The 20777-nt window shown below is 34.9% G+C and overlaps 1 protein-coding gene across 1 annotated transcript in view; it reads left to right on the forward strand.

Annotated features, from left to right (window-relative positions):
* LOC139961740 (adhesion G-protein coupled receptor G6-like) overlaps positions 1 to 20777 on the forward strand; it is a 51798-nt gene that overhangs the window by 24347 nt on the left and 6674 nt on the right. The window contains exons 6-10 of the mRNA XM_071961181.1: positions 5572 to 5734; positions 14166 to 14393; positions 17344 to 17383; positions 17737 to 17840; positions 19221 to 19345. Coding sequence (XP_071817282.1) covers positions 5572 to 5734; positions 14166 to 14393; positions 17344 to 17383; positions 17737 to 17840; positions 19221 to 19345 — 660 coding nt within the window. The remainder of the gene's footprint in view (positions 1 to 5571; positions 5735 to 14165; positions 14394 to 17343; positions 17384 to 17736; positions 17841 to 19220; positions 19346 to 20777) is intronic.

Here is a 20777-nt window from a genome sequence, read left to right on the forward strand (position 1 = left end):
ATCAGGAGAAGCCGTCAACAATTCAAATTAAGCCATAAATGTTGGGTTCTTTTATATCTATAAACTAGACATGATAAATAGGCAGAACTCGTTACCGATTTTACTGGAAAATGAGAATAACGGGGTCCGCTGGAAGCCTCATCAGTTATTACTGATGGTATTGTAACCTCTGCCTCATTTATATATGCAAAATAAGCTGGACCTTTACATATACCTTGTCATTCATGTATAATGGAGGCTTATTGGTATATATTTAATTTTAAATTCAAAATGAATGATTTGTGTTTATACACATTCGTTGTGACGGTATTTCCCTATACAGCAACGTAAGTTCTGTCCTAGTGCATTTATTTTGCATTATTAGTGAAATAACGTTATAGACACGCACAACCATGCATGCAGCTGCTATATAGGCTTTGTTTTAATTAGAGTTAATGAACTTTACCACTAAAGCATGCGAGGCGGGGCGTACACAAAACGTCACATACGGTCTTTTTTGTTTCACTGCTTCAGAAGTGTACCTTTTGTATTTTTCTGAGATAGATAAGAGGCCAGCAATCTGCCCTCGGCAAACGGAATCGATTTCATTCCATAAACTTTGACAAATCATCCCATCCGAAATGCCGTCCTTGTTTTCACCTGCATGCTAATGACGTCACTTAGACTTAACAAACCTTCTTCTCGGATTTGGTAGTGCAAATTTTGAGATGGCTCTCTCTCGCCCTCTCTCTCTCCACCTAGCTCATTAGCTTCTAGGCGGCGAGAACAGCTTTAATTTTAATCATATTAATCACTGTCTCATACACTTAATTTATTATGTGGAATGACTATATGAAAAAGCATAGGCCCTACGTGCCTGCATACAGTATTGACTGATGTTACATTGTGTCGACGAAATTTATTTATGTGCTCAATTAGCATTTTCGTCTTTTTTTTAAAAACTACATTCGAATATCGACGACATTTTGTCCGATGATGACAAGCTTGGATAATATCATCATATTGTGAACGTAATAACCATAATAAAACAATGATGATCATAATAAAAATAATATTAATAAATAAAGGTAATAAAGTATACATGTACAATCCACCTCTCACTAAACCGGTTTTGCTATATGAAGTAACATTTTGCCCTGAAACTTTGATGAACTATATATATGTACATAGGCAAGCTGAGTAAACCAATTAGGCAGAACTTAACCTTGGCTGTCAATTGATTTTAGGTGTTGTTCTGTCAGGCAGACGATCGAACGGTAGGCTCTAATAGCGAATGCTGCACAAACAGACATTCCCGGACTACGGAATATTATATGCATTGTATAACATTTCAGGTATATGTATTATATCACTTGGCAGTATACAATGTTATTAATACCTGCTCGATAACAAACAAGACATGCATACTCTCCGAAAATTCTCTATATGGAGAGGATGCTGGTTGTCCATATACTAAAACTGAAGTGGAAATATAAAAAAAAAGGAAAAAAAAGAAAAAAAAAAAGGGTTTCATGCTCCACAGATGAAAGCTCGACATGAACTGAAGCGTATAAACGCGCGTCATTATATCCAGGTTAAAACATCTTGTAAATGCAATCATTTAAATTATAGTCATTCTTTTTACAGAATAGGGATAAATTGATTTAAGATTAGTTGGTTCAATGAATAAGTGGAGTAATCATAATTGCTTTTAATCCATCACTGGATATGGATCAATTATAACCCTAGATGTTGAGGGCTTAGCTTTGATGTTACGGAATCGTTATTGTCATGTAATATAGGGAATTACCTTTCACATGCATGGTTAAAGGTAGATGGTTTGATACAAGATTTTAAAGTTTCGATCACCCATCGTTGGAAAGACAAATGCGACCAAATTATAACATGCATGATGAGTTCTTAGGTTGAAGGGTTGCAAAATGATATATATATATATATATATATATATATATATATATATATATATATATATATATATATATATCATTATTAGTATTATTATTATGTATATAGTTGTACTGTCATTTAAATTAAACTATTATCTGACACAAGCCTGCCAAAAAGTTCAACGATTATGTAAGGCATGGAATATTTTTAACAACAATGTTACAATACCAACTGTACCAATGGGCCGGCCTCATTTATTACGCGTTTGACGTCCGACCAGTGGGAGTATATACCGCAGCTCGAATTCAATATCTGTACATAAATATTTATATTCCTAAAGCTTAAACGTATATAAGAAAACATATGTTCCTTTTCTTATTATTCCTTTCCAAAACTATGAATGACGAGTTCAAGAGTAGAACTTATATTTGAGGCCGACGAGGGCCGATACATCGCTAAAAATAGCCTGCCCCATCTCAACTTGACAAAAATAGTCGGATTTATAGAAAGGAACATGTAAATGGGACTGGAGGAAGTGATGTGATAAGATCGTTATTTATTGTTCATAAAGATGGCTTTCATTTTCACTTACACTCATTTTGGTGCTTTATGGAGAACCTGTTACTTTCTATTGAATATTCCCTTATTCAATGTCGTTGTCTTTTACATCTAAATTTGTGTGAGTAGTTTTAAATTTAGCAATTTTGCCTATTGACGTATGTCAGTCTCCCTAGGGTAAAATGGTTCCGTCTATACAGTTGATCGGGTAACGCGGACAGGAAACAGCGTTGTATATACACAGACACACACACACACTATAAATACATATATATATATATATATATATATATATATATATATATATATATATATATATATATATATATATATATATATATATATATATATATATATATATATATAAATATATATATATATATATATATATATATATATATATATATATATAATCAAACAATGAGTGAACTGAAATATTGTACGACTCTGTCGTCTTATATTAACAACACTACCTCTGAATTCCCTTGTAAAATCAGTATTCATTGATGATAAATGCCAAGGATAAGACCATATCTCGAAGACGAATTGGAAGTTTATCCATCAAAACCAAACTGAGTAAACTGAAACTGCCTCTGAAAAGGAGGCCAAACAGGTTCTCTCCACTGAACAGTTTCTCTCCACTGAACAGGTTCTCTCTATACTGAACAGGTTCTCTCCACTGAACAGGTTCTCTCTATACTGAACAGGTTCTCTCCACTGAACAGGTTCTCTCCACTGAACAGGTTCTCTCCATGCACTTAACAGGTTTCGACATTGTCCCGTCGTATTCCCATTAGAAACCATACCGCCATCCAAACAATCCACAAATCTCAAACCTATATTTGGCAAATTTGTTTGTTTGTTGTAGTATTCCATTGCCCTTAACACTTTGTACTTTGTGTATTGTTGTTATTCCAGTCATTTTCACGATTTTTATCCCCGTGGGCAATCTACGTATATGTGAAGATTAAGACAATTTTGTTACTGGTATAGGCCTGTATAGTTTACATGACAAATTATCTTGCTGGAAATTTGCAACAAGAAATGATCTTCGCAGCATTTTAATTTCACACTCGGTAAAATTAATAGATGGTAGACAAAGTTTTTCAGTTGTCTCTTGATCAATTTCTAACATAGTCTAGTTTGGAAGCAGAAAGCAAGGGCTTTCTTTTTCGAATATATACAACGTCACACCTTTTTAGTTGACAATGACATTCAAAAAAAAAATCCGTTATTGATTTCTTCTATATTCGCTCTGATATAAAAATCAGTTAATGAACCTTAAATTATATGTTAAAGGTCATGTTAAAGAACACTATCCTCAAGGATATAATATTATGTTCACAATTCTTAGTCAATCTTTTTTCTTTTCAATTTCAACCTTAACTACGCATGTAGAGGTAGGTTTCCTGTAATTTGCCAACATCAACTTTTCCCCAAACAGAGCATGCGCAATGTGGAGTCGTGAAAACATATTGTTGCACAACAAATGAAACATGAAACTCTTCGTCTATTCTGTAAATTAATATCTAGGCCTATAGCGATAAATCATGAACATGATATAACATCATATTTTGGACATCACAGTTTTTACTAGTAAAGTATAACTCAAACGTAAGTGACAGTCATCATTAAATTTGGTAGTTGTCATGCTAATTATAACATTTGTTTAGTTATAATGTTATTCATACATACATACGTGTAATCATTTGTGTTTCGTCCACATGATTGTGGACAGAGCAGTAGGAAGAGGGGGGCCTGGGAAGGGGAAAGGGTGAGGGGAGTGGTGCAGGGGTAGTGTGTGTGTGTGTTTGGGGGGGGGGGGGGTGGGGGTGATCACTGACATGTGATTGCAAATTCGTGATGGTGAGGAATAGTTCCAATAGTTTCGCGTAAAAAGCATATAAGCTGCTGTCAGATTAACTGAACGAAAAACTTGAAATGATTCAATCTCCCCTCCATAAACCCAAGGAGACTTTGCTTAATTGATTGATGTGTACGCTGTTATAGCGGACTCACGGGTACATGGCAGTTTATGCCTGGAGGCAGGCAGTGGCTCCCAGGGCCCTGTCGGGACCCCGGGACAATTGTGTCCCTGGGTCCTCTTTTAAAGTCTTCAGTTTCTTAAGTATATTATGAAAAAGAGAATAACTTATGATGTATGTATCCCATACCCCCCCCCCCTTATTTAACCTATGCTCCGGATTTGTAGCTCTCGAATACCCTTTCATCAGACACTGTAACATTTGAACTCTGCCAGACGTCTTAGAGAAACAAAAAACATCTTACCTTATGAGGGCGTCTGTCGAAATGACGTCATGCAAAAAGAATGAATTTATAAGCTGTTTGTTTTTACAAAAGTAATAATATCATCAAGGCTGACTTTGTTTATCACAACTTGTACGTAAGTGTGTTATTTCTGGCCCTACGAACCCCCCCCCCCCCCCACACACACACAAACCACGTACGCCTCCACAACTGCGCTCTTTCCTTCAAAACGTTATGCTATCCAGTATTCTATATAGCCTATGCTAAGGGATTATCAGTAACCATAGAAGTCTATACACCAAAAATATACCTTGAACACATACAGACATAATATATCAAATTAAGTATACCCATGGGATTATTTTAATAAAGGAAACGCCAGGTATCTCCTACGAAGAAATTTCGAACATTTTCGTAGTTTCGAGTAATTTCGTAGCAGCGGAAATCTGAGCCATAACCGTGACTTTTATGAACCCATTTTCGGTCGATAAAAGATTCTTAAATCACCTTTACCCAAGCATTGTATACAACCTAGCATTGCCATTTGTCATCACAATTTGAAGATAAACTTTTTGTGACTGTTTTGCCAGTTACTATCAAATTTTAACACCCTTAAAGTTTTGTTTCAAAATTGTCAATAGTTTTATGGCATGCTATGAAATGGCTTCTGTTTCATTAATAAATCCTGAATTCTGAACAGTAATCGAAGGTATTATTAATATATATATATTTATGTCCACATATCGTGTACCATAAATGTCGACCCTAATCAAAGTAATTCGCCGAAGATGAACCATCCAGACCAACCTATGATTTTTAACGACGGTTTGTTTCGCTTGTCTTTCTCTTCATCTTTAGATTATTGTCAATAATAAAAGATTTCGGAGAGAACGTTGTCTTGGAGAATACTACATCTATAGAATTCAGAGAGGCCAACATGCAGCTACAAATTGTGGAGCCTGACCCTAGTGACGTCACAGATGGAATAGTTTTCGAAGAAGACGGTGACGCGAACGAGACAGTAAGTGCGGACTATTTCTCTATATATTGGTTTAGCATTCAGGGAATAATACCCTCTTCCGAATGGCTTTCCTAAGATCTAAGATGATAGAAAACACCATGCATTTATATTTCAGTATATCCCCTATAAGTCACTGAATTTTGGGAATTGGAAAAAGAAATCCGTTTTATTGCTTTGTGAGGTTCTCAGTTCTGTTACTCCACCTTTGCAGTGGAGCACGCGGGCAGTAAAGGAATTATTTTACTAAGACGATCAGTTTGTGCGAAGGGTGATTAGGGGAACGGGGGAGGGGGGGGGGGGTTACGTGAAAGGGGGCAGAGAGAGAAAATCCTAGGAAACTGATCCGACGGTACGCCATTCTCATGAATAAACAAAACAGCCAAGCACCGTTATAACGTCTATAATCTGACTGTTGCATTCTTAGTTCGTTATTTATAGCCATACTTTAGTTTGGATTGAGATCCTGAATTTGAGGTTGAGTTGCATGTCCTGAATTGTTAATATTTAATTGCGACATCTGAGATATTGGTATAACAGATAGATAATCATTTTGTTATATTTAACGTGATGAGAGAATCCCCCAGCCCCACTCCCTCCCCAACAAGAAGAGAGGAAAGAACAACCCATCCCCTTCCCCCCCCCCCCCCATCACCACCAAAATACGACAGAAAGGCCAAAAAATAAAAATTAATAGTGGGTACCCATGTTCAAATTTGAACAAGAATTTCACTGTCACCTTTATACAGAATTTACGATCGATTAGTCATTTAAATTAAATATGACTTCAAACAGTTATAAATGTTTGAGATATGATTGTGACGTCAGGAAAGTACTCTTGAAAAACTTTTGGCAAGTTTGATATTAACTCTTTCGAGTAAACTTTCAGTAAGTTTTAGATCGTATATAGACATTTTGGAGGACATATTCAAGACAGATTCATCCTCGGAGACTAAAGGCTACATCTCCTATACTTAGAAGAGTACCTTGAGAATATCCTCTATCTAATTTAAGATCTATATTTAGATATACGATTATATAGGAATTTGAAGTGAATCTGACATTCCAGTTAACCCACTGAAAGTCCATAAGCTTCAACAACACATTAGTTTGAACACAGATTAGATGGATAACGGAATTCACCGGAGATGTTATCCGAAGAAGCAAAAACTAAGAAATTTCGATCAGTTCACTGATTGCATTAAAATATCGCGTGGAGATTATTATCAACAAACACACAACACACACCCACACGCATACATACGATTAATGAATGTTGGGATACATCCAACTTTTCACGAATTTTTGGCAACTTAAGAGGTGAAAAGTACAAATAAAGAGCATATAAGCACCGGCTGTCTGTCTAGATGTTCAGGTGGATCACATTTAACAGTTGCTATTCTTGTGTGTCTATTGTGGTTGCGCATGCGATCAGATTCTGTTGTTAATGGTAATGTGTGCGCGCGCACGCGCGTATGTGCGTGTATGTGTATGCGTGTGCACTTGCAGACTGAGGACTTGAGTAAAGGAATTTCAAGTCCACAGATGTAATTTTACAAAAGAAATCACCAAAACATCAGAAGAATGGTATTAGTGTGTATATTGTTAAGATTACGGTACATGAATTCGAACAATGCAAAAATGGGTGAGGTGATGGTGGGGGAGGGGGTCCTTAATCTGCAAGACATAGTTGTTGAATAATAGTCATCTGTAACGTAGACAAAGCATTGGAATAAGGGGAAGGTCATTTGTTTTAGGTAATACAATACCCCCATAAAACAAGTGTGTGTGTGTATGTGGGGGGGGGGGGATGAAAAGACATTTGAAGTTTAGACGTCACAAACTCACACTAAAATATAATGTATCCCAATCACCTTGAAGAGAGCTGTTTTTAGTATATGCGTCCGTTTAGACATGGTTATTTGGCTTGTGGTTGAGCAGACCCATCTCAGTACCTGTGCTATAATGGAGATTGGCTGCTGCATGAACCCACCCTACTCCTTAAAAAAAAAAATCGGTCATCAGTTACCGCATAAAAGCGTAAATAACCGACATTGGGATCTGTACAGGTATCTGATTTGGTGCAAAAAAAATAGGCTATTCAAAGTTCCCCCTCCTAACCTCCCCTCCTAACCAACCACCCACCCCCCCCCCCCCCTCCCCTCTCTCTCTCTGTCTTTCTACCCTTCCATTTCACCGGGTGATATTAAGATATTGATCCCTTGTCCGTCTCATCTTGTTAACAAAATTCTAGCGTGACAAAAATGATTGCGAGGCACACGGCAGGTTATTTTTTTTACACAATCGCGTGATTTGTAACAAAAAAGCCGTGTCCCCTTTCCTATTAAGGCTAATTTTGCCCATTATTGAAAGTGTGGTTCACTTACCCAACGGGGTCTGTAAACCTGAAACAAAAGAAAACGTGATATAGGCCTATGCATATCTATCCCAGTAATGGCTTCAGTGTATCTCAGTCCAGTATATATCTATAAATAAAATACATCTATATATATATAGATATGTGTCATTGAATACGTTTGGTTAAATACAGACGTGCACTGATCAAGCAAGTCGGAGGTAATTTACTAATTGATTTGAACCTGAGACGACAAAATATCGAACGACAACCTTATGGCATGTGTACTTTGTGATTTAGGTCCTTCACTCATGGATTAGCTAACAAGCAAGCCCCTGGAGCTAGTTCAGCTGTATATTGCTAACACGTCAGAGCAAATAGGAAGGGTAAAATACAGGGCAGTTTGTTGAAGAGTATAAAGAAGCAAAATAGTGACGAATTATGACTTGTATAAATCAATTCACGTTAGTGTTATCCTTAATAATTATACAACTGTATATTTATTCGAGAACATCTTCGCGTAACTGCGACGTTCAAGCTTATTGCATGCCAAAAAAAAAACACAATTATTTGAAACACTTTGTGATTTATCCCTACTGCCCTTTTTACATTTATATATGTATATAGAAATTAATGAAAGGTACACAGATTTGATTATGGTAATAATAAAACAGATTGCTGAAGCTTGAGAATGAGTGACCATTAATTGTACATTCTAGCATATTTTGGGAAATAGTAATGACCTTTAAACTCACAGAACAAGTCATAAGAAAAGTCTAGATCGGTTGTAGAGAGAGAGAGAAAAAAAACCCCTAAAATTAAAGGTTTGGTGTGCTCATGTATATTTGCTTAACAGAAGATGATGCGCTGTTTTATCAACATGCACGATACTACTTTAATTGTATGGAATTCTGTGAGCATGCCATCCTACAGGCAATCTCAGTGATTGCTGTGAGGCTGTTTGTCTTCGAGTTAAATCTATATATTGATTAGTTATAAACCACACTTTAATTAAACCGTTTATCGCTCGAAACCCTTGTCATGATCTGATGATCTCTTTATTTCAGTGTGATTACGTGCGTTGTGTCATGAACTTTGAAGTATTTTTTCAATGTAATGTATATATAGTGTTTGCATTTGTTATCTGTCCTCTAACGATGGCTAATTCATATAGTAATACAATAACATAAAAGTCTGTTCGTGCATCTGTATATTTTACTCAAAACAAGAGAAAAGAAAGAAGAACTCTATGCGATATAAACCAATCCATGGAACGCCGTCTACGCCAAGTTCAGTTATACCCATCAAACATCTTTGACAAATATTTTAAAGCAGCATTTTGCGTTTGGTCGCCGTTTTCTACTTTTTTTGACATGTCCATCGAGTTTTTTACATATATCAATCACAAAACAGCAAACTAAGATATAAGCCAAGTTTTTCCCTGCCAACAACGTTAAATGGTGAGTAATTAAGGATATTTGCAGATAAAGAGAAAAGTGTCCACGACAAATTCCACAGTTAAACTTAATCGCATACAGTTCCCCCAAACCCACTAGTTTGAATTCAACCAATCAGAGATACAGGTTTAGTTATGAGCCGTTGCTAAAAATAGATTCAAGACTTTGCGTTGGTACAACCAGGGAGTTGTTATGAACTCCCTGGTACAACTGCCATATAGACTGTACACAAATCAAGCATGGTGTTGTATTACGTAGGCCTATTGGTCAATGACGTTCGTAGTGTTTAAATATTCATATTATGGGCGAGGTTTATTGGGATCCCAACGGAAAATATCTTGGAGAAAAACAAAGTTGAAAGTTACAAATTTTTCGACTTTTATGCCACCATTTGAAGTAAGATTTAAATAGATAAGCTAGTTATGTATGTCGTTATGGCATAATGGAGTCAGCGAGGTTGAGAAAAATCATAGAAAAGGACGCAAAATGCTGCTTTAATTAACCAATAGTGAGTAAGAACGTATTCAATCCAGTTTGTATCCAGCTTTGCCTAAATACGATCAAAATTATTCAACATTTTAACGAATTCAGTCGTCGAAAACATACAACTTATAGCTCCATTACTTCAGCATTATAAGGTATAATAAATCTCTAAAGAGTTTTAAAAAAAAGTGGAGTGGAGTGGATAATTTGAAAGTAAATAACGTACTTGACAATTTGAAGATAGACCGTGAAATTGATCATAACAATATTAAAAACCGATTCATGGTGCGGCGAATCGTCTCCACTGTATTTCCTATATTTATAGACAGCATGGGAATATCGCTGTACGTTGTCGATCTGTGTTTGAAGGTGGTGTTGAGGTAGAGACTTTCTCCTTGTAACGGTCATTATTCATATATATTATTATTCATATTCATTATTCACATTTCAATCTTTATAGTCATTCTCTAAATATTAAAATGTATTTTAATTGCCTCGAACTTCAAATCAGCTACTGAACGTAAACGTAAAGAAATCGATTGGATCTTTCGTATTAAGTCTCACATCACCGGCCTCAACAAAGACTTGGGACCCCTTAACAACTATCAGTTCTACAAACATATGTAATCCGTTCTTTACTCCTTATTTGTCAATTATGTATCACATCTTATATTTCTGGTTTTCTCAAATTTTCTCTGGTTTTCTCTAATATATATATATATATATACGTTTTCAATTATATATATATTCATTTGCCTTTGTCGTTTACCTCCATTTAGTTAACAAAAGTCTGTTCAAAGTATCTCATTCGAGATCCGGCTTTAGGAATCACAAATGATTTCGAGTTGGTTAGAATCATGTTTGATCTCTAGAGTAAGGCAAATATGTCACCAAAAACAGAACTAGTATTGTTCGATACAGGTGACAAACGCCTACAGTGGAATTACGATCTTCCTTACCGGTTTCGAACCTCTGGACATACAATCAGCGTCCATAGCCTAGTGGTTAGGGTGTCCGCGTACAGAGCGGGAGGCCCGTGGTTCGAATCCCGGTGGAGGCTGAAAGTTTTTTCACTGTTCTTGATTTTCCAACTCATTACGATTTTCATTTATATATATATATATATATATATATATATATATATACCGTACCTTACCGGTTTCGAACCTCTGGACATACAATCAGCGTCCATAGCCTAGTGGTTAGGGTGTCCGCATATAAAGCGGGAGGCCCGGTTCGAATCCCGGTGGAGGCTGGAAGTTTTTTCACTGTTCTGGATATTCCAACTTACTATATATGTATATATAGAAATAATAATACAACTTTACTTTACTTTACTTTACTTTATAAAGCGCGACAATATCCATCGTAACAATGTTCACAGGCGCTATTACAAAACTATACAAAACCATTAAACTTTTAAACTTTTTTTTATGTCATTAGACTCCGCAACCGCCCCATCCGTCCGATAAGAACATAATAATACTAGAAGAAAAATGCATCAACTTTCACTTCGTTCGTCTCTGTGAGGTCAACTAAATTGTATAGCAAAGATTAACAGATCGTGTTATATACATATCTGGTCAACTTGGCAGTAATATCCATAAATTATTGTGTAAATCAATATTCACATTTAGATAATTAATTCACTTCAGGAAGACTCTCTGCAATTCCAGAACTGAGACGGAGACCTATGTATCTAAACCACTCCATCCCACTCTCACCACCCCACCACCCCCCGGCCTCATTTCAATATTTACCCTGCGGTACGGTATATACGGCTGCAGTGTCACGTTAGAGTTTATTTGCCTTGCCTATCTTTATTCGCGCTGCACGAGTTCGGTCGTATGCAGGGCTTCAATTATAAAGAGTTGCTATATCTTTAGGCAGTGAAAGATCTGTCGACTTTTGTTTTACTCTTAAAGCAGTATTTTGCGTTTCGCCAATCCATTTAGTTTGAAATGAATGAAAATCTACCAAGCAGATAATTCATACAATTAAAATGCAATTAAAATTGCTCAAGTTAAGATACCACCTCACACATTTTTTATACGAAGTAAAAGTTTATGATCGAGTTTCTAAATAAATACACACGAGTATTAACACTTTGTCACCGATATATGTTTTTGCTCACATCAATCTTAATCATATGCCGCAAATTAGTAAACTTCAAAATGTTTAATTTGCTTACTTCATTGTTTATAACGTAGTCTACATTCAAACTATAATGAATTAACTTTTTATAGGATGTTTTAGTATCAAACATTGTCCAGAAATTGATCAAAATCAACTCAAAAGCTTCTTTAGTTACAAATGATAAACGTAACCACAAATATCACAACTCGCTAAAGAATAACTCGTTAAAAGAATGATTTAATGCCCAAAGTTAAGTTTAATATGTTGTTGAATGTTAAGGGACACTGCTCGCAGTTCAGGTTGTATGTCGATACTACTTTGAATTTTTGAGAAATAGCCCTTTAAACTTCTAAGGCTCGACAATGAAAGTGGCTGGACTACTTAGTCTAACACATTGACCGTTTGGTCAGTTCCTCAGTTGCAATGCAAAACTCAATGGACAAAACATAAGAGTTTTATTCCTAGCTCGAATGACATGTTTTACAATCCATTACAAACTAGTCAAAGACAAATGGTATAAAGTATCATCCAAGCGTGTTGTTATATATGAAGTCAAATTTTGTTTATTGATTTATATGGAATTTATCAAAACATGCATTTACACAAATAATAAGGTATACACTGGGAGCCTACGTCACCATCAAGTTAAAGGAGCATTCCAGTGAAAATATGGCAAATTTTAAAGGTGTTTATCGTTAAAGCCCAGAAAAGGCTACGTCATACCAACATTTTTTCTTGAGACTTTAACATAAGCCAGACACAAATTCTGCCTAAAAGTATAATTCTTTGATAATCATAAAAATAATCTTCCCAAATGACAAAAAAAAGGTATGTATTTTCTGAATTCAGAATATGGCAGGCTATACACAGATGAAACAGCCATTAAATCTACAAGCCAGAAGCAAATCTTATTAGTGTTGTTGGTTTAACGCCAGCTGAGAATTTATGCTCCCAGAGTTCCACTTGGCGCTCCAAGGATTTCGTATAACTGTGGAGTGTTATTATGCTTATGACCAAAGGTGTATGTCATTTATTTCTCTTCCAGGCACGGATTCTTATTTCTTATACTTTTGAATAATGTTACTAAGCAAAGCTATAATAAAAAAAAAATCAATCAATCTTGATATTTAAAGATCATTCTTCTGGCGTTTTAATAATACAAAGTCATTGAATAATTAATCAAAGTAAATATATAAATATAGACTATATCAAACAGATAAAATTATGCAGAAATTAATAGATAAAAGGAGAGGAAGGAACAGAAGAAGAAGCCCCTAAATTTAGCGAAGTATCGAATTGTTGAAGTGTCTGTACTCAAAAAGAACATAAGGGAGTATGCGTATGCTCCCTATTTTAATGAGAGATATGACTTCGCACAGAACGTCATTCACAGTGACGTCATTGAAGAGTTTTAACACTTACATACTCAATGACTTATTATTATAATTTTTTTTCTCGTTTTCTACGTGCTACTTCACACGGAGGAAGAAGCATTGTGCACGAGTGTCAAATACACCCCCCCCTCCCCACCCCCCGAAAAGATATATATATCAGAAGTCAATAGGTATTTTCTGTTGAGACATTGCGAAATCAATATCTACTGTCAGTATGCGGTTAAATTTGTCATTTTGTAACAGAATTGCAGGCTGGGAGATTTATGTGTGAAAATCATGTTTCTTGTAGAAGATACATTCTCTCTCTCTCTCTGAGGAGATTGTTGCGCTAATAAAAAAGAAAATGGGAAGGACAAACCCTGCAGGAATTTTGTCCCTGTGGAAGGTACCGCGTGAGGAACGTGACAGTAAAAAAAACATCAATTTGCTTCGATCTGTCCTCTCAGCTTTCAGCCCAATCATTTCTTGTTATACAAACTTATGACTGGATGCAAGAAAAGCTTATCGCAGAGACAAGATAGATCAAGTTAACAAATCATAAAACAAAGTCACGTACTTCTATTGATCCATTTTAATTAACAGTATAAATATTATTTTTTTATCATCAGAAAACGTCGATAAGTCTTCCAGCAGAGGTATTTGGTCCCAAAGAAAAGACAAAACATAGGGTACGATTCACTAGTCTGCAAAACGGAAAGCTGTTTCTATCGAAAGGAGGAAGTGAAGACAATTCGGGGTTCGATGCAGATAAACAAATGGTTATTTCTGCCGAGCTGACAGGTCGGCAGGTATCTGGACTGACTCAAACAATCAACTATTCCATCGGGATACCGCAGGTAAACCAACCATGTAGCTTACAGTTTTCAGCTTATTCAGTGAATCGAGAAGATAAGAAAAAAAGAAGGTCTTGCTGGGTTTTATTATTTTCTTTAATTATATTGGATAGTAGATCTGATATTTACCCATATCAGTATAAAACCCCAATTAAGCCATTTCGATTGAAGTGAAATTTCAAATCTGCTTTTCCAGAGTTGCACTTCTTGTTGATTTATTCTTGAATCTGACACATTTCGGATGTTTGTTTAGCTATCAAAGTTTCTTTATTAAACAAAAATCATTAAAATGCAGAGCGAGTTATATTATAGAAAAAAGGGACATTTTCATTCTAATTGCCGTGACATCATCATTCATTCTTTTGTTGCCAGATGCATTAAACAATACCACAAAATTAAAGAAAAAAGGTCATTCCAGCATTTTTATCAACTTCAGCCACCGGAATATCCCTTTAAGTTCGTGTGTTTCATATGCATATGATGTATGGTCATGAGTTGACCCTCACTAATATTCTTTCCATTGAAAAAATGTATATATATATATGTATGTATATATATATATATATATATATATATACGGGTAATAGTCCTAGACAAATCTCCAATTCTTTTAGACATAAACCTCGATCACACTTTTTTCTCCCATTTGATTTATACCCTAGATATCATTATTATATTACAATATTAATTTTTAAAACTGGATGATATTGATTGCATCAGCTGATGAACAGCTGACCTACCTCTTCTCTCTCTCTGCTCTCTCAGAGTATTTTGAGTCTGAATTTTATTACACAATACGTGTGTGACAAAGTCATTACACAGGCATCTAGAATGAATGATGTGACGGCGTGATTTATAATGGCTAATTTCAGTAACGCTTCCTCCGTATATATACTGGAAAAGTTAAAAGAAGAAACGCAATATAAATCAGCGATGCGCGTTATAGAGAAGAGAGCTTTCCTATATGGATTTATGCAAGACATATTGGTTGAAATGTGCTGAATGGATTAGGCCTATAGTAACTTTGTTTTAAACCGTTTGTTTAATAATCCATTTTGCAATAATATATATAGTAGCAATACGTAGTAGATAGAGACACTACAGCGATTTATGGAATCGTTCTATATACACGACTCAAAGGGGGGCGGGTTAAATTTTAGGTTTAGGATAGATAAACGTATAACTCTCACGCAGGCAGGGTTAAACAAGTTCTTAACACTGTACGTGATTTGCTATAATATCTTACAAGAATTGTCGTTAATGCAAAGTATTTATTTGTTGACAATATGTTGACATCTTACTGGCTGCTCCTTCCTTTTCCCATCCTTAGGGAATCAGAAGGAAGAATTTGTGTTTGTTTGCTGTATATATATATATATATATATATATATATATATATATATATATATATATATTATATATATATATATATATATATATATATACATATATATGTTTATATATATATATATATATATATATATACATATATATATATGCAATGTATATGTATATATCTCCAAGTTCCTTCATATATCCATATCTCTATAAAGTGGCGTATTGTACATACGGCAATGCACCTTACATCTTCCCTTCTTGTTTAACGAAGTATTTGAATATCGTGTTACAATCTTCTCGAATTAGATATTCAATAACCCATGTGGTTCTTAATGTGACGATCAGTTTAGCAAATAAATATTTCAGAAGGAAAGTTGTGAAAAGAAGTCAATCCATTATAAAGCCTATACGTAAATGGTAGCCAGACCTTAAAAGGTGTTATAAATTCTTAGTTGTTATCTGTCAGAATATGGTTATCTCTAAAAAACTTATTGTTCGTCGGGTTCTCTCGTTGCCAGTGGGTGTTGAGCTTCGCACCGAGGAAGGAATCCCGTTTCCATCAAAGTATCGAAAGCGTCAAAGGATAGAATTATTTCGTGAAAACATATGCGACCTTGCCATCATCAGTCATCATCATCAGTCAAGCACTGATTTTGAAGACGAACATTTCGTTTGTTTACTTGCGTGCATATGTATATATATATATATATATATATATATATATATATATATATATATATATATATATATATATAGTTCTTACTGTAATCCTAATAGCACATGCTAACGATTTATCAGATTTGTCAGCACGATCCAGTATTTACTGTGGTACAATACTTTAGATTTACAGTAGTTACTGTAATCTCTGTGCAGAATCGGCTGACATTAAAGGTTTCATATCTTATATCGAAACTGTACTTACTAATATTAAGAACAGCCATTTTACATGGAAGTGAAAGAATGGGTCTCCGAGGGTTGTTAGTTATTATATATTTATCTAAACACATGCACACACGACGCACGCACGCACGCACGCACAAAATATAACACTATTGTTTCTGGTTGAGTACTGTAATGGATCAACCCTAATTGCTGTATAATAAATAAATAAATAAAAGTATTTAAATAATATTTAAAAAAAAGTAAATAAAAGTAAATAAATAAAAGAAAACTGATATGTAGTAATTATGATATCTTCTCGAACTAAATGGTTGTTAAAGTTGTATAGCATCTTGAACGCCTTAACAAAAACTGTCGGCAAATAGCTTAACCTTAACTTATAATTCCAGTGAAGACATTCAATAAAATCTATCTTAAGGTCTTGCCGGTCATTAAGTGGCCTTACACAATTCAGAAGTAATCTTTTAATTGCCCCTAATGGTTTCATTTTACTCGAGGGAAGTCAACCTTGGTATGTACATCTCACAATATAAGTTGAACTTCACCATGGTTCGTGACGTAGTCCTATAACAATGAGTACCGATATTTTAATGACCATCATCATCAAATCATCTCTATATAGATAACCTTGTCATCAGGCATATGGCGGAGGATTTATTTCAGTGCATCTGTGAATATCAAGGTTACTAAATTAAATTCTTCTTTTATTTTACAGGCCGGAAAAAAGTATAAGTGCGCCTTTTGGGACGAAACAGGTAAAGAGCAATCGTTTATATTCTGTCCAGGAAACCAAAGCAAAAAGAAGAAAGGAAAGAAAATACTGTAATCGACAAAATACTTTGCTTTTAAATGAAACAAAGTTTACTGGGTGAAACAATAAAATTGCGATACCTAAATATGAATTGGGATCAGTTGCTCTTGCAGAGGTCGAAAATAATTCCTGGTTATGATATGATTTAATAATTTAATTGGGCTTACAGTTAGAGTTAAGAACTGTTTATAACCACGTTGACATGTTATGTCTCCTGATGTTGTGTTCAAAAACGTGGTGGTTCCTGTAAACAATTATGAATGAAAGTTATTCATTTTCCTCTTTGTATTATTCAAGCTGGTGTTTGGACCACCGAGGGCTTGCAGGTGGTTCGATACGTGGACGGAAACAACAGCCTTGAATGCACCTCAACACATCTCACGTATTTCGCTGTTCTCTTGGTACGTTTTGAAAATTCATAAAATACGCATGTTAGGTATTATCGATCCGGCATAAGTATTTATATATATATATATATATATATGGCTTTAGAAACGTCTATTGTAATTTTAAATACATCAAGTGTATCCGATTCACACATCTGCACATTTATTCTCTAAATATATACCGACATCGTCAGGGCCTCAAATTTTGGGTTCATTACGTCACACTTGAATGGAATAATCATGGGGGGAAATGGACATACATTCGTATGAACATTGTATGACGCAAATTTGGAACATTTTTTGTAAAGAGTGAATCTAATATATATAGGGGGGAGAAAAATACCCGACAGACACGATTAAAACTCTTAACCCTTAATGAGGGGTGGGGTGGGGGGGGGGGAACCCGCATGTGTTTGTATCTATATACGGTAACGTCATCACCTCCACTACATATAAGATGGAATTTAAAATCAAAGCAAGTATTCTGTTTGCAACCTTTTCATGTCTAACGAAAGCATTGTTGACAAATATAACCATCTTTTTACGTGTTAAAAATATAAAATATATATTAAATTCACTCCTGCTTTTATTACTGTTAACTGATTATTTCTTACTGCAGTCACATGGGAACATGAATTTTAAAGTTCAATTTGAGTATCAAGGGGCTGAGAGGGTGAGCAAAATATTACACATTATGATATAGTTAAATATCTTTATGAAGAAAGACGAGGACCACTACCACTAACGATCATTACATACCCGTCACGATGTGCATTTATTATTTGTCATCTCAAGTCGGTATACTCATATTTTTAAATCTAATAATTTACAACAAAATGACCTTCAATTTAAAAAAAATCCACTATGTAGTTAGTACACACAAGTGAACAATTTTCGTTAAGTTGCAATGAAAGTTATTACGTGCATTAAATTACGACTTTTCCATACGCATGGTCAAAATGTGTACTCTGTTTAGAATTAATATGTATTTTTCAAATATACCTTTCAACTCCATGATGTTCTTCTCTCTGAAGGAACTTCAAATATTTGAAAAAAAGAGATGTCATATGATACGTATACCGTAGACTCTCTGCAAATGGGGAAGGGTCAAATGTATAGGTTTGCTTTCCATAAAGGTGAAGGTATAGATGGGGAAAATATTTCATTTCATTTCATTAGTTTGTTTAAAAGGTGTTTAATTTTTTTTTCCATGAACCAAAAATCGTAATGGTATTTTCACAACGTAGTAAATATTGTATTGCTTCACGTTTAAAAATGTACTTCCATAATTATAATCCTATACGAAAGGACACTTGACCTTTGTATGTTAATGCTTACAAGATCGATATAAAATAGGTTTATTTTCCCTCTCAATATCTTTTCTTTTCTCCTAAGGATACTGGTTTCAGCAATGGTGTGCCTCCCCAACATACATTGCCTCTAACACTGATATCGTACGTCGGTAGCGTGGTATCTATGCTAGGTCTAGTGGCGACATTTCTAACATACACACTTTTCAGGTATGGAATACATCTTACCAAAAAGAACAGTATATATAATGTTAAGAACTGTGCGATTGTTGCAATACGTGACCTTTCTCAGGATAATATTTTGATGAAGGGACCCCCCCCCTCCACCTCCACCTACCCTCCTCACTCGACAGCGATATTATATAGTCAAGTGAAATATCATACGAATAGAGAGAGGCCAAACCACTTGGCTTTATTTCGCCAAGAATACAAGTATACGCTATTGTAGAATTATGTCATATAATCATAATAATAATAATAATAGTTTGAAATTTTCGTCAACTCTCTATAAAGAAAAGATATACATGAAAGTCATTCTCATCTGTTGAATGACTTCATCAGGTCGAATAGGGACCTAAAATTCAGTCAAACAACACATGAGGACATCAAGTATATTGGAATTAAGGATGTGTTAAAAGGAGAGGATTTGAAGTAATTTCTCCATTTTTTTAAAATTGTTATCTACAAGTCCCACTTGTGGAGCTCTTACACTTTCCAAACGTCGTGGATCTGATGCTGTTCCCTAGATAATGACCATTTTTGTGGGTTAAGGGGCAAAAAAGTAATAATCAAATTTATCATTAGTTTTGATTTTTCAGGATAGTCACTAGAGATTTTTTTATGTACGGTTGAGTACCATTTATTGGAGACTTGCTCTAAATTAATTTGGTTGATATTGTTTCCCTGCTATGAAGTTATTTGATTCACAAGCAATCTACCTTACGATTTGTAAAATGACTCATGACAATAATTATTTGCATGTTAAAAACAAAATGTTAAATCGATTGTACTTCTTCACTGATCGACTGTAAAACACTTCCTTTGCCCTGAATTATTTTCATTCAAATAATCATTAAAAAAGGGTGTATTTTTATTTGGTTAATCTAACCCTGCACTGTGTCCATATAGGGGGCCATATATACCAATGACTCTGGTTGTATGTTATTAATGACTATGAAGGTATGTGTGGGAAATCAGTGTCTTAACAAAGAAAGCCAACGCGGTCCAATTCTGACTGTATAACCTGTTAATTTGTTATTGTTTTCGTAATGTGAAACAGTAATGGGATGTTTGTCTCCCCCCCTCCCCCCCCCTTCGATTCGTTGTTTATCTTTCCTTTGCTGACGTCTATGTTAATAACCTCGTGATTACAAGTCAAATAACCTCTTGATCAAAAGTCAAAGATCTTTCCAAAAGTGTTCAAAGCTAAATATAAAATGCTTTAATTACGAGATGATTATAGTTATTTTGATTCAGAAAATCTGTTTTTTTCCCGGCAAATTTAATCAACCACAGCATATTGTGGGTAAAATTTAAACTGCAAGAATTTGAGTAAGCCACAAGACGGAAAAATTACAATAGACCGTTGTAAACTATACTATGCTACATATAGCTGTGAGAGAAGTATTTTTAAGATTTTCTC

The sequence above is a fragment of the Apostichopus japonicus genome, chromosome 20 (genome assembly GCF_037975245.1).
Source record: "Apostichopus japonicus isolate 1M-3 chromosome 20, ASM3797524v1, whole genome shotgun sequence".
Lineage (NCBI taxonomy): Eukaryota > Metazoa > Echinodermata > Holothuroidea > Aspidochirotida > Stichopodidae > Apostichopus > Apostichopus japonicus.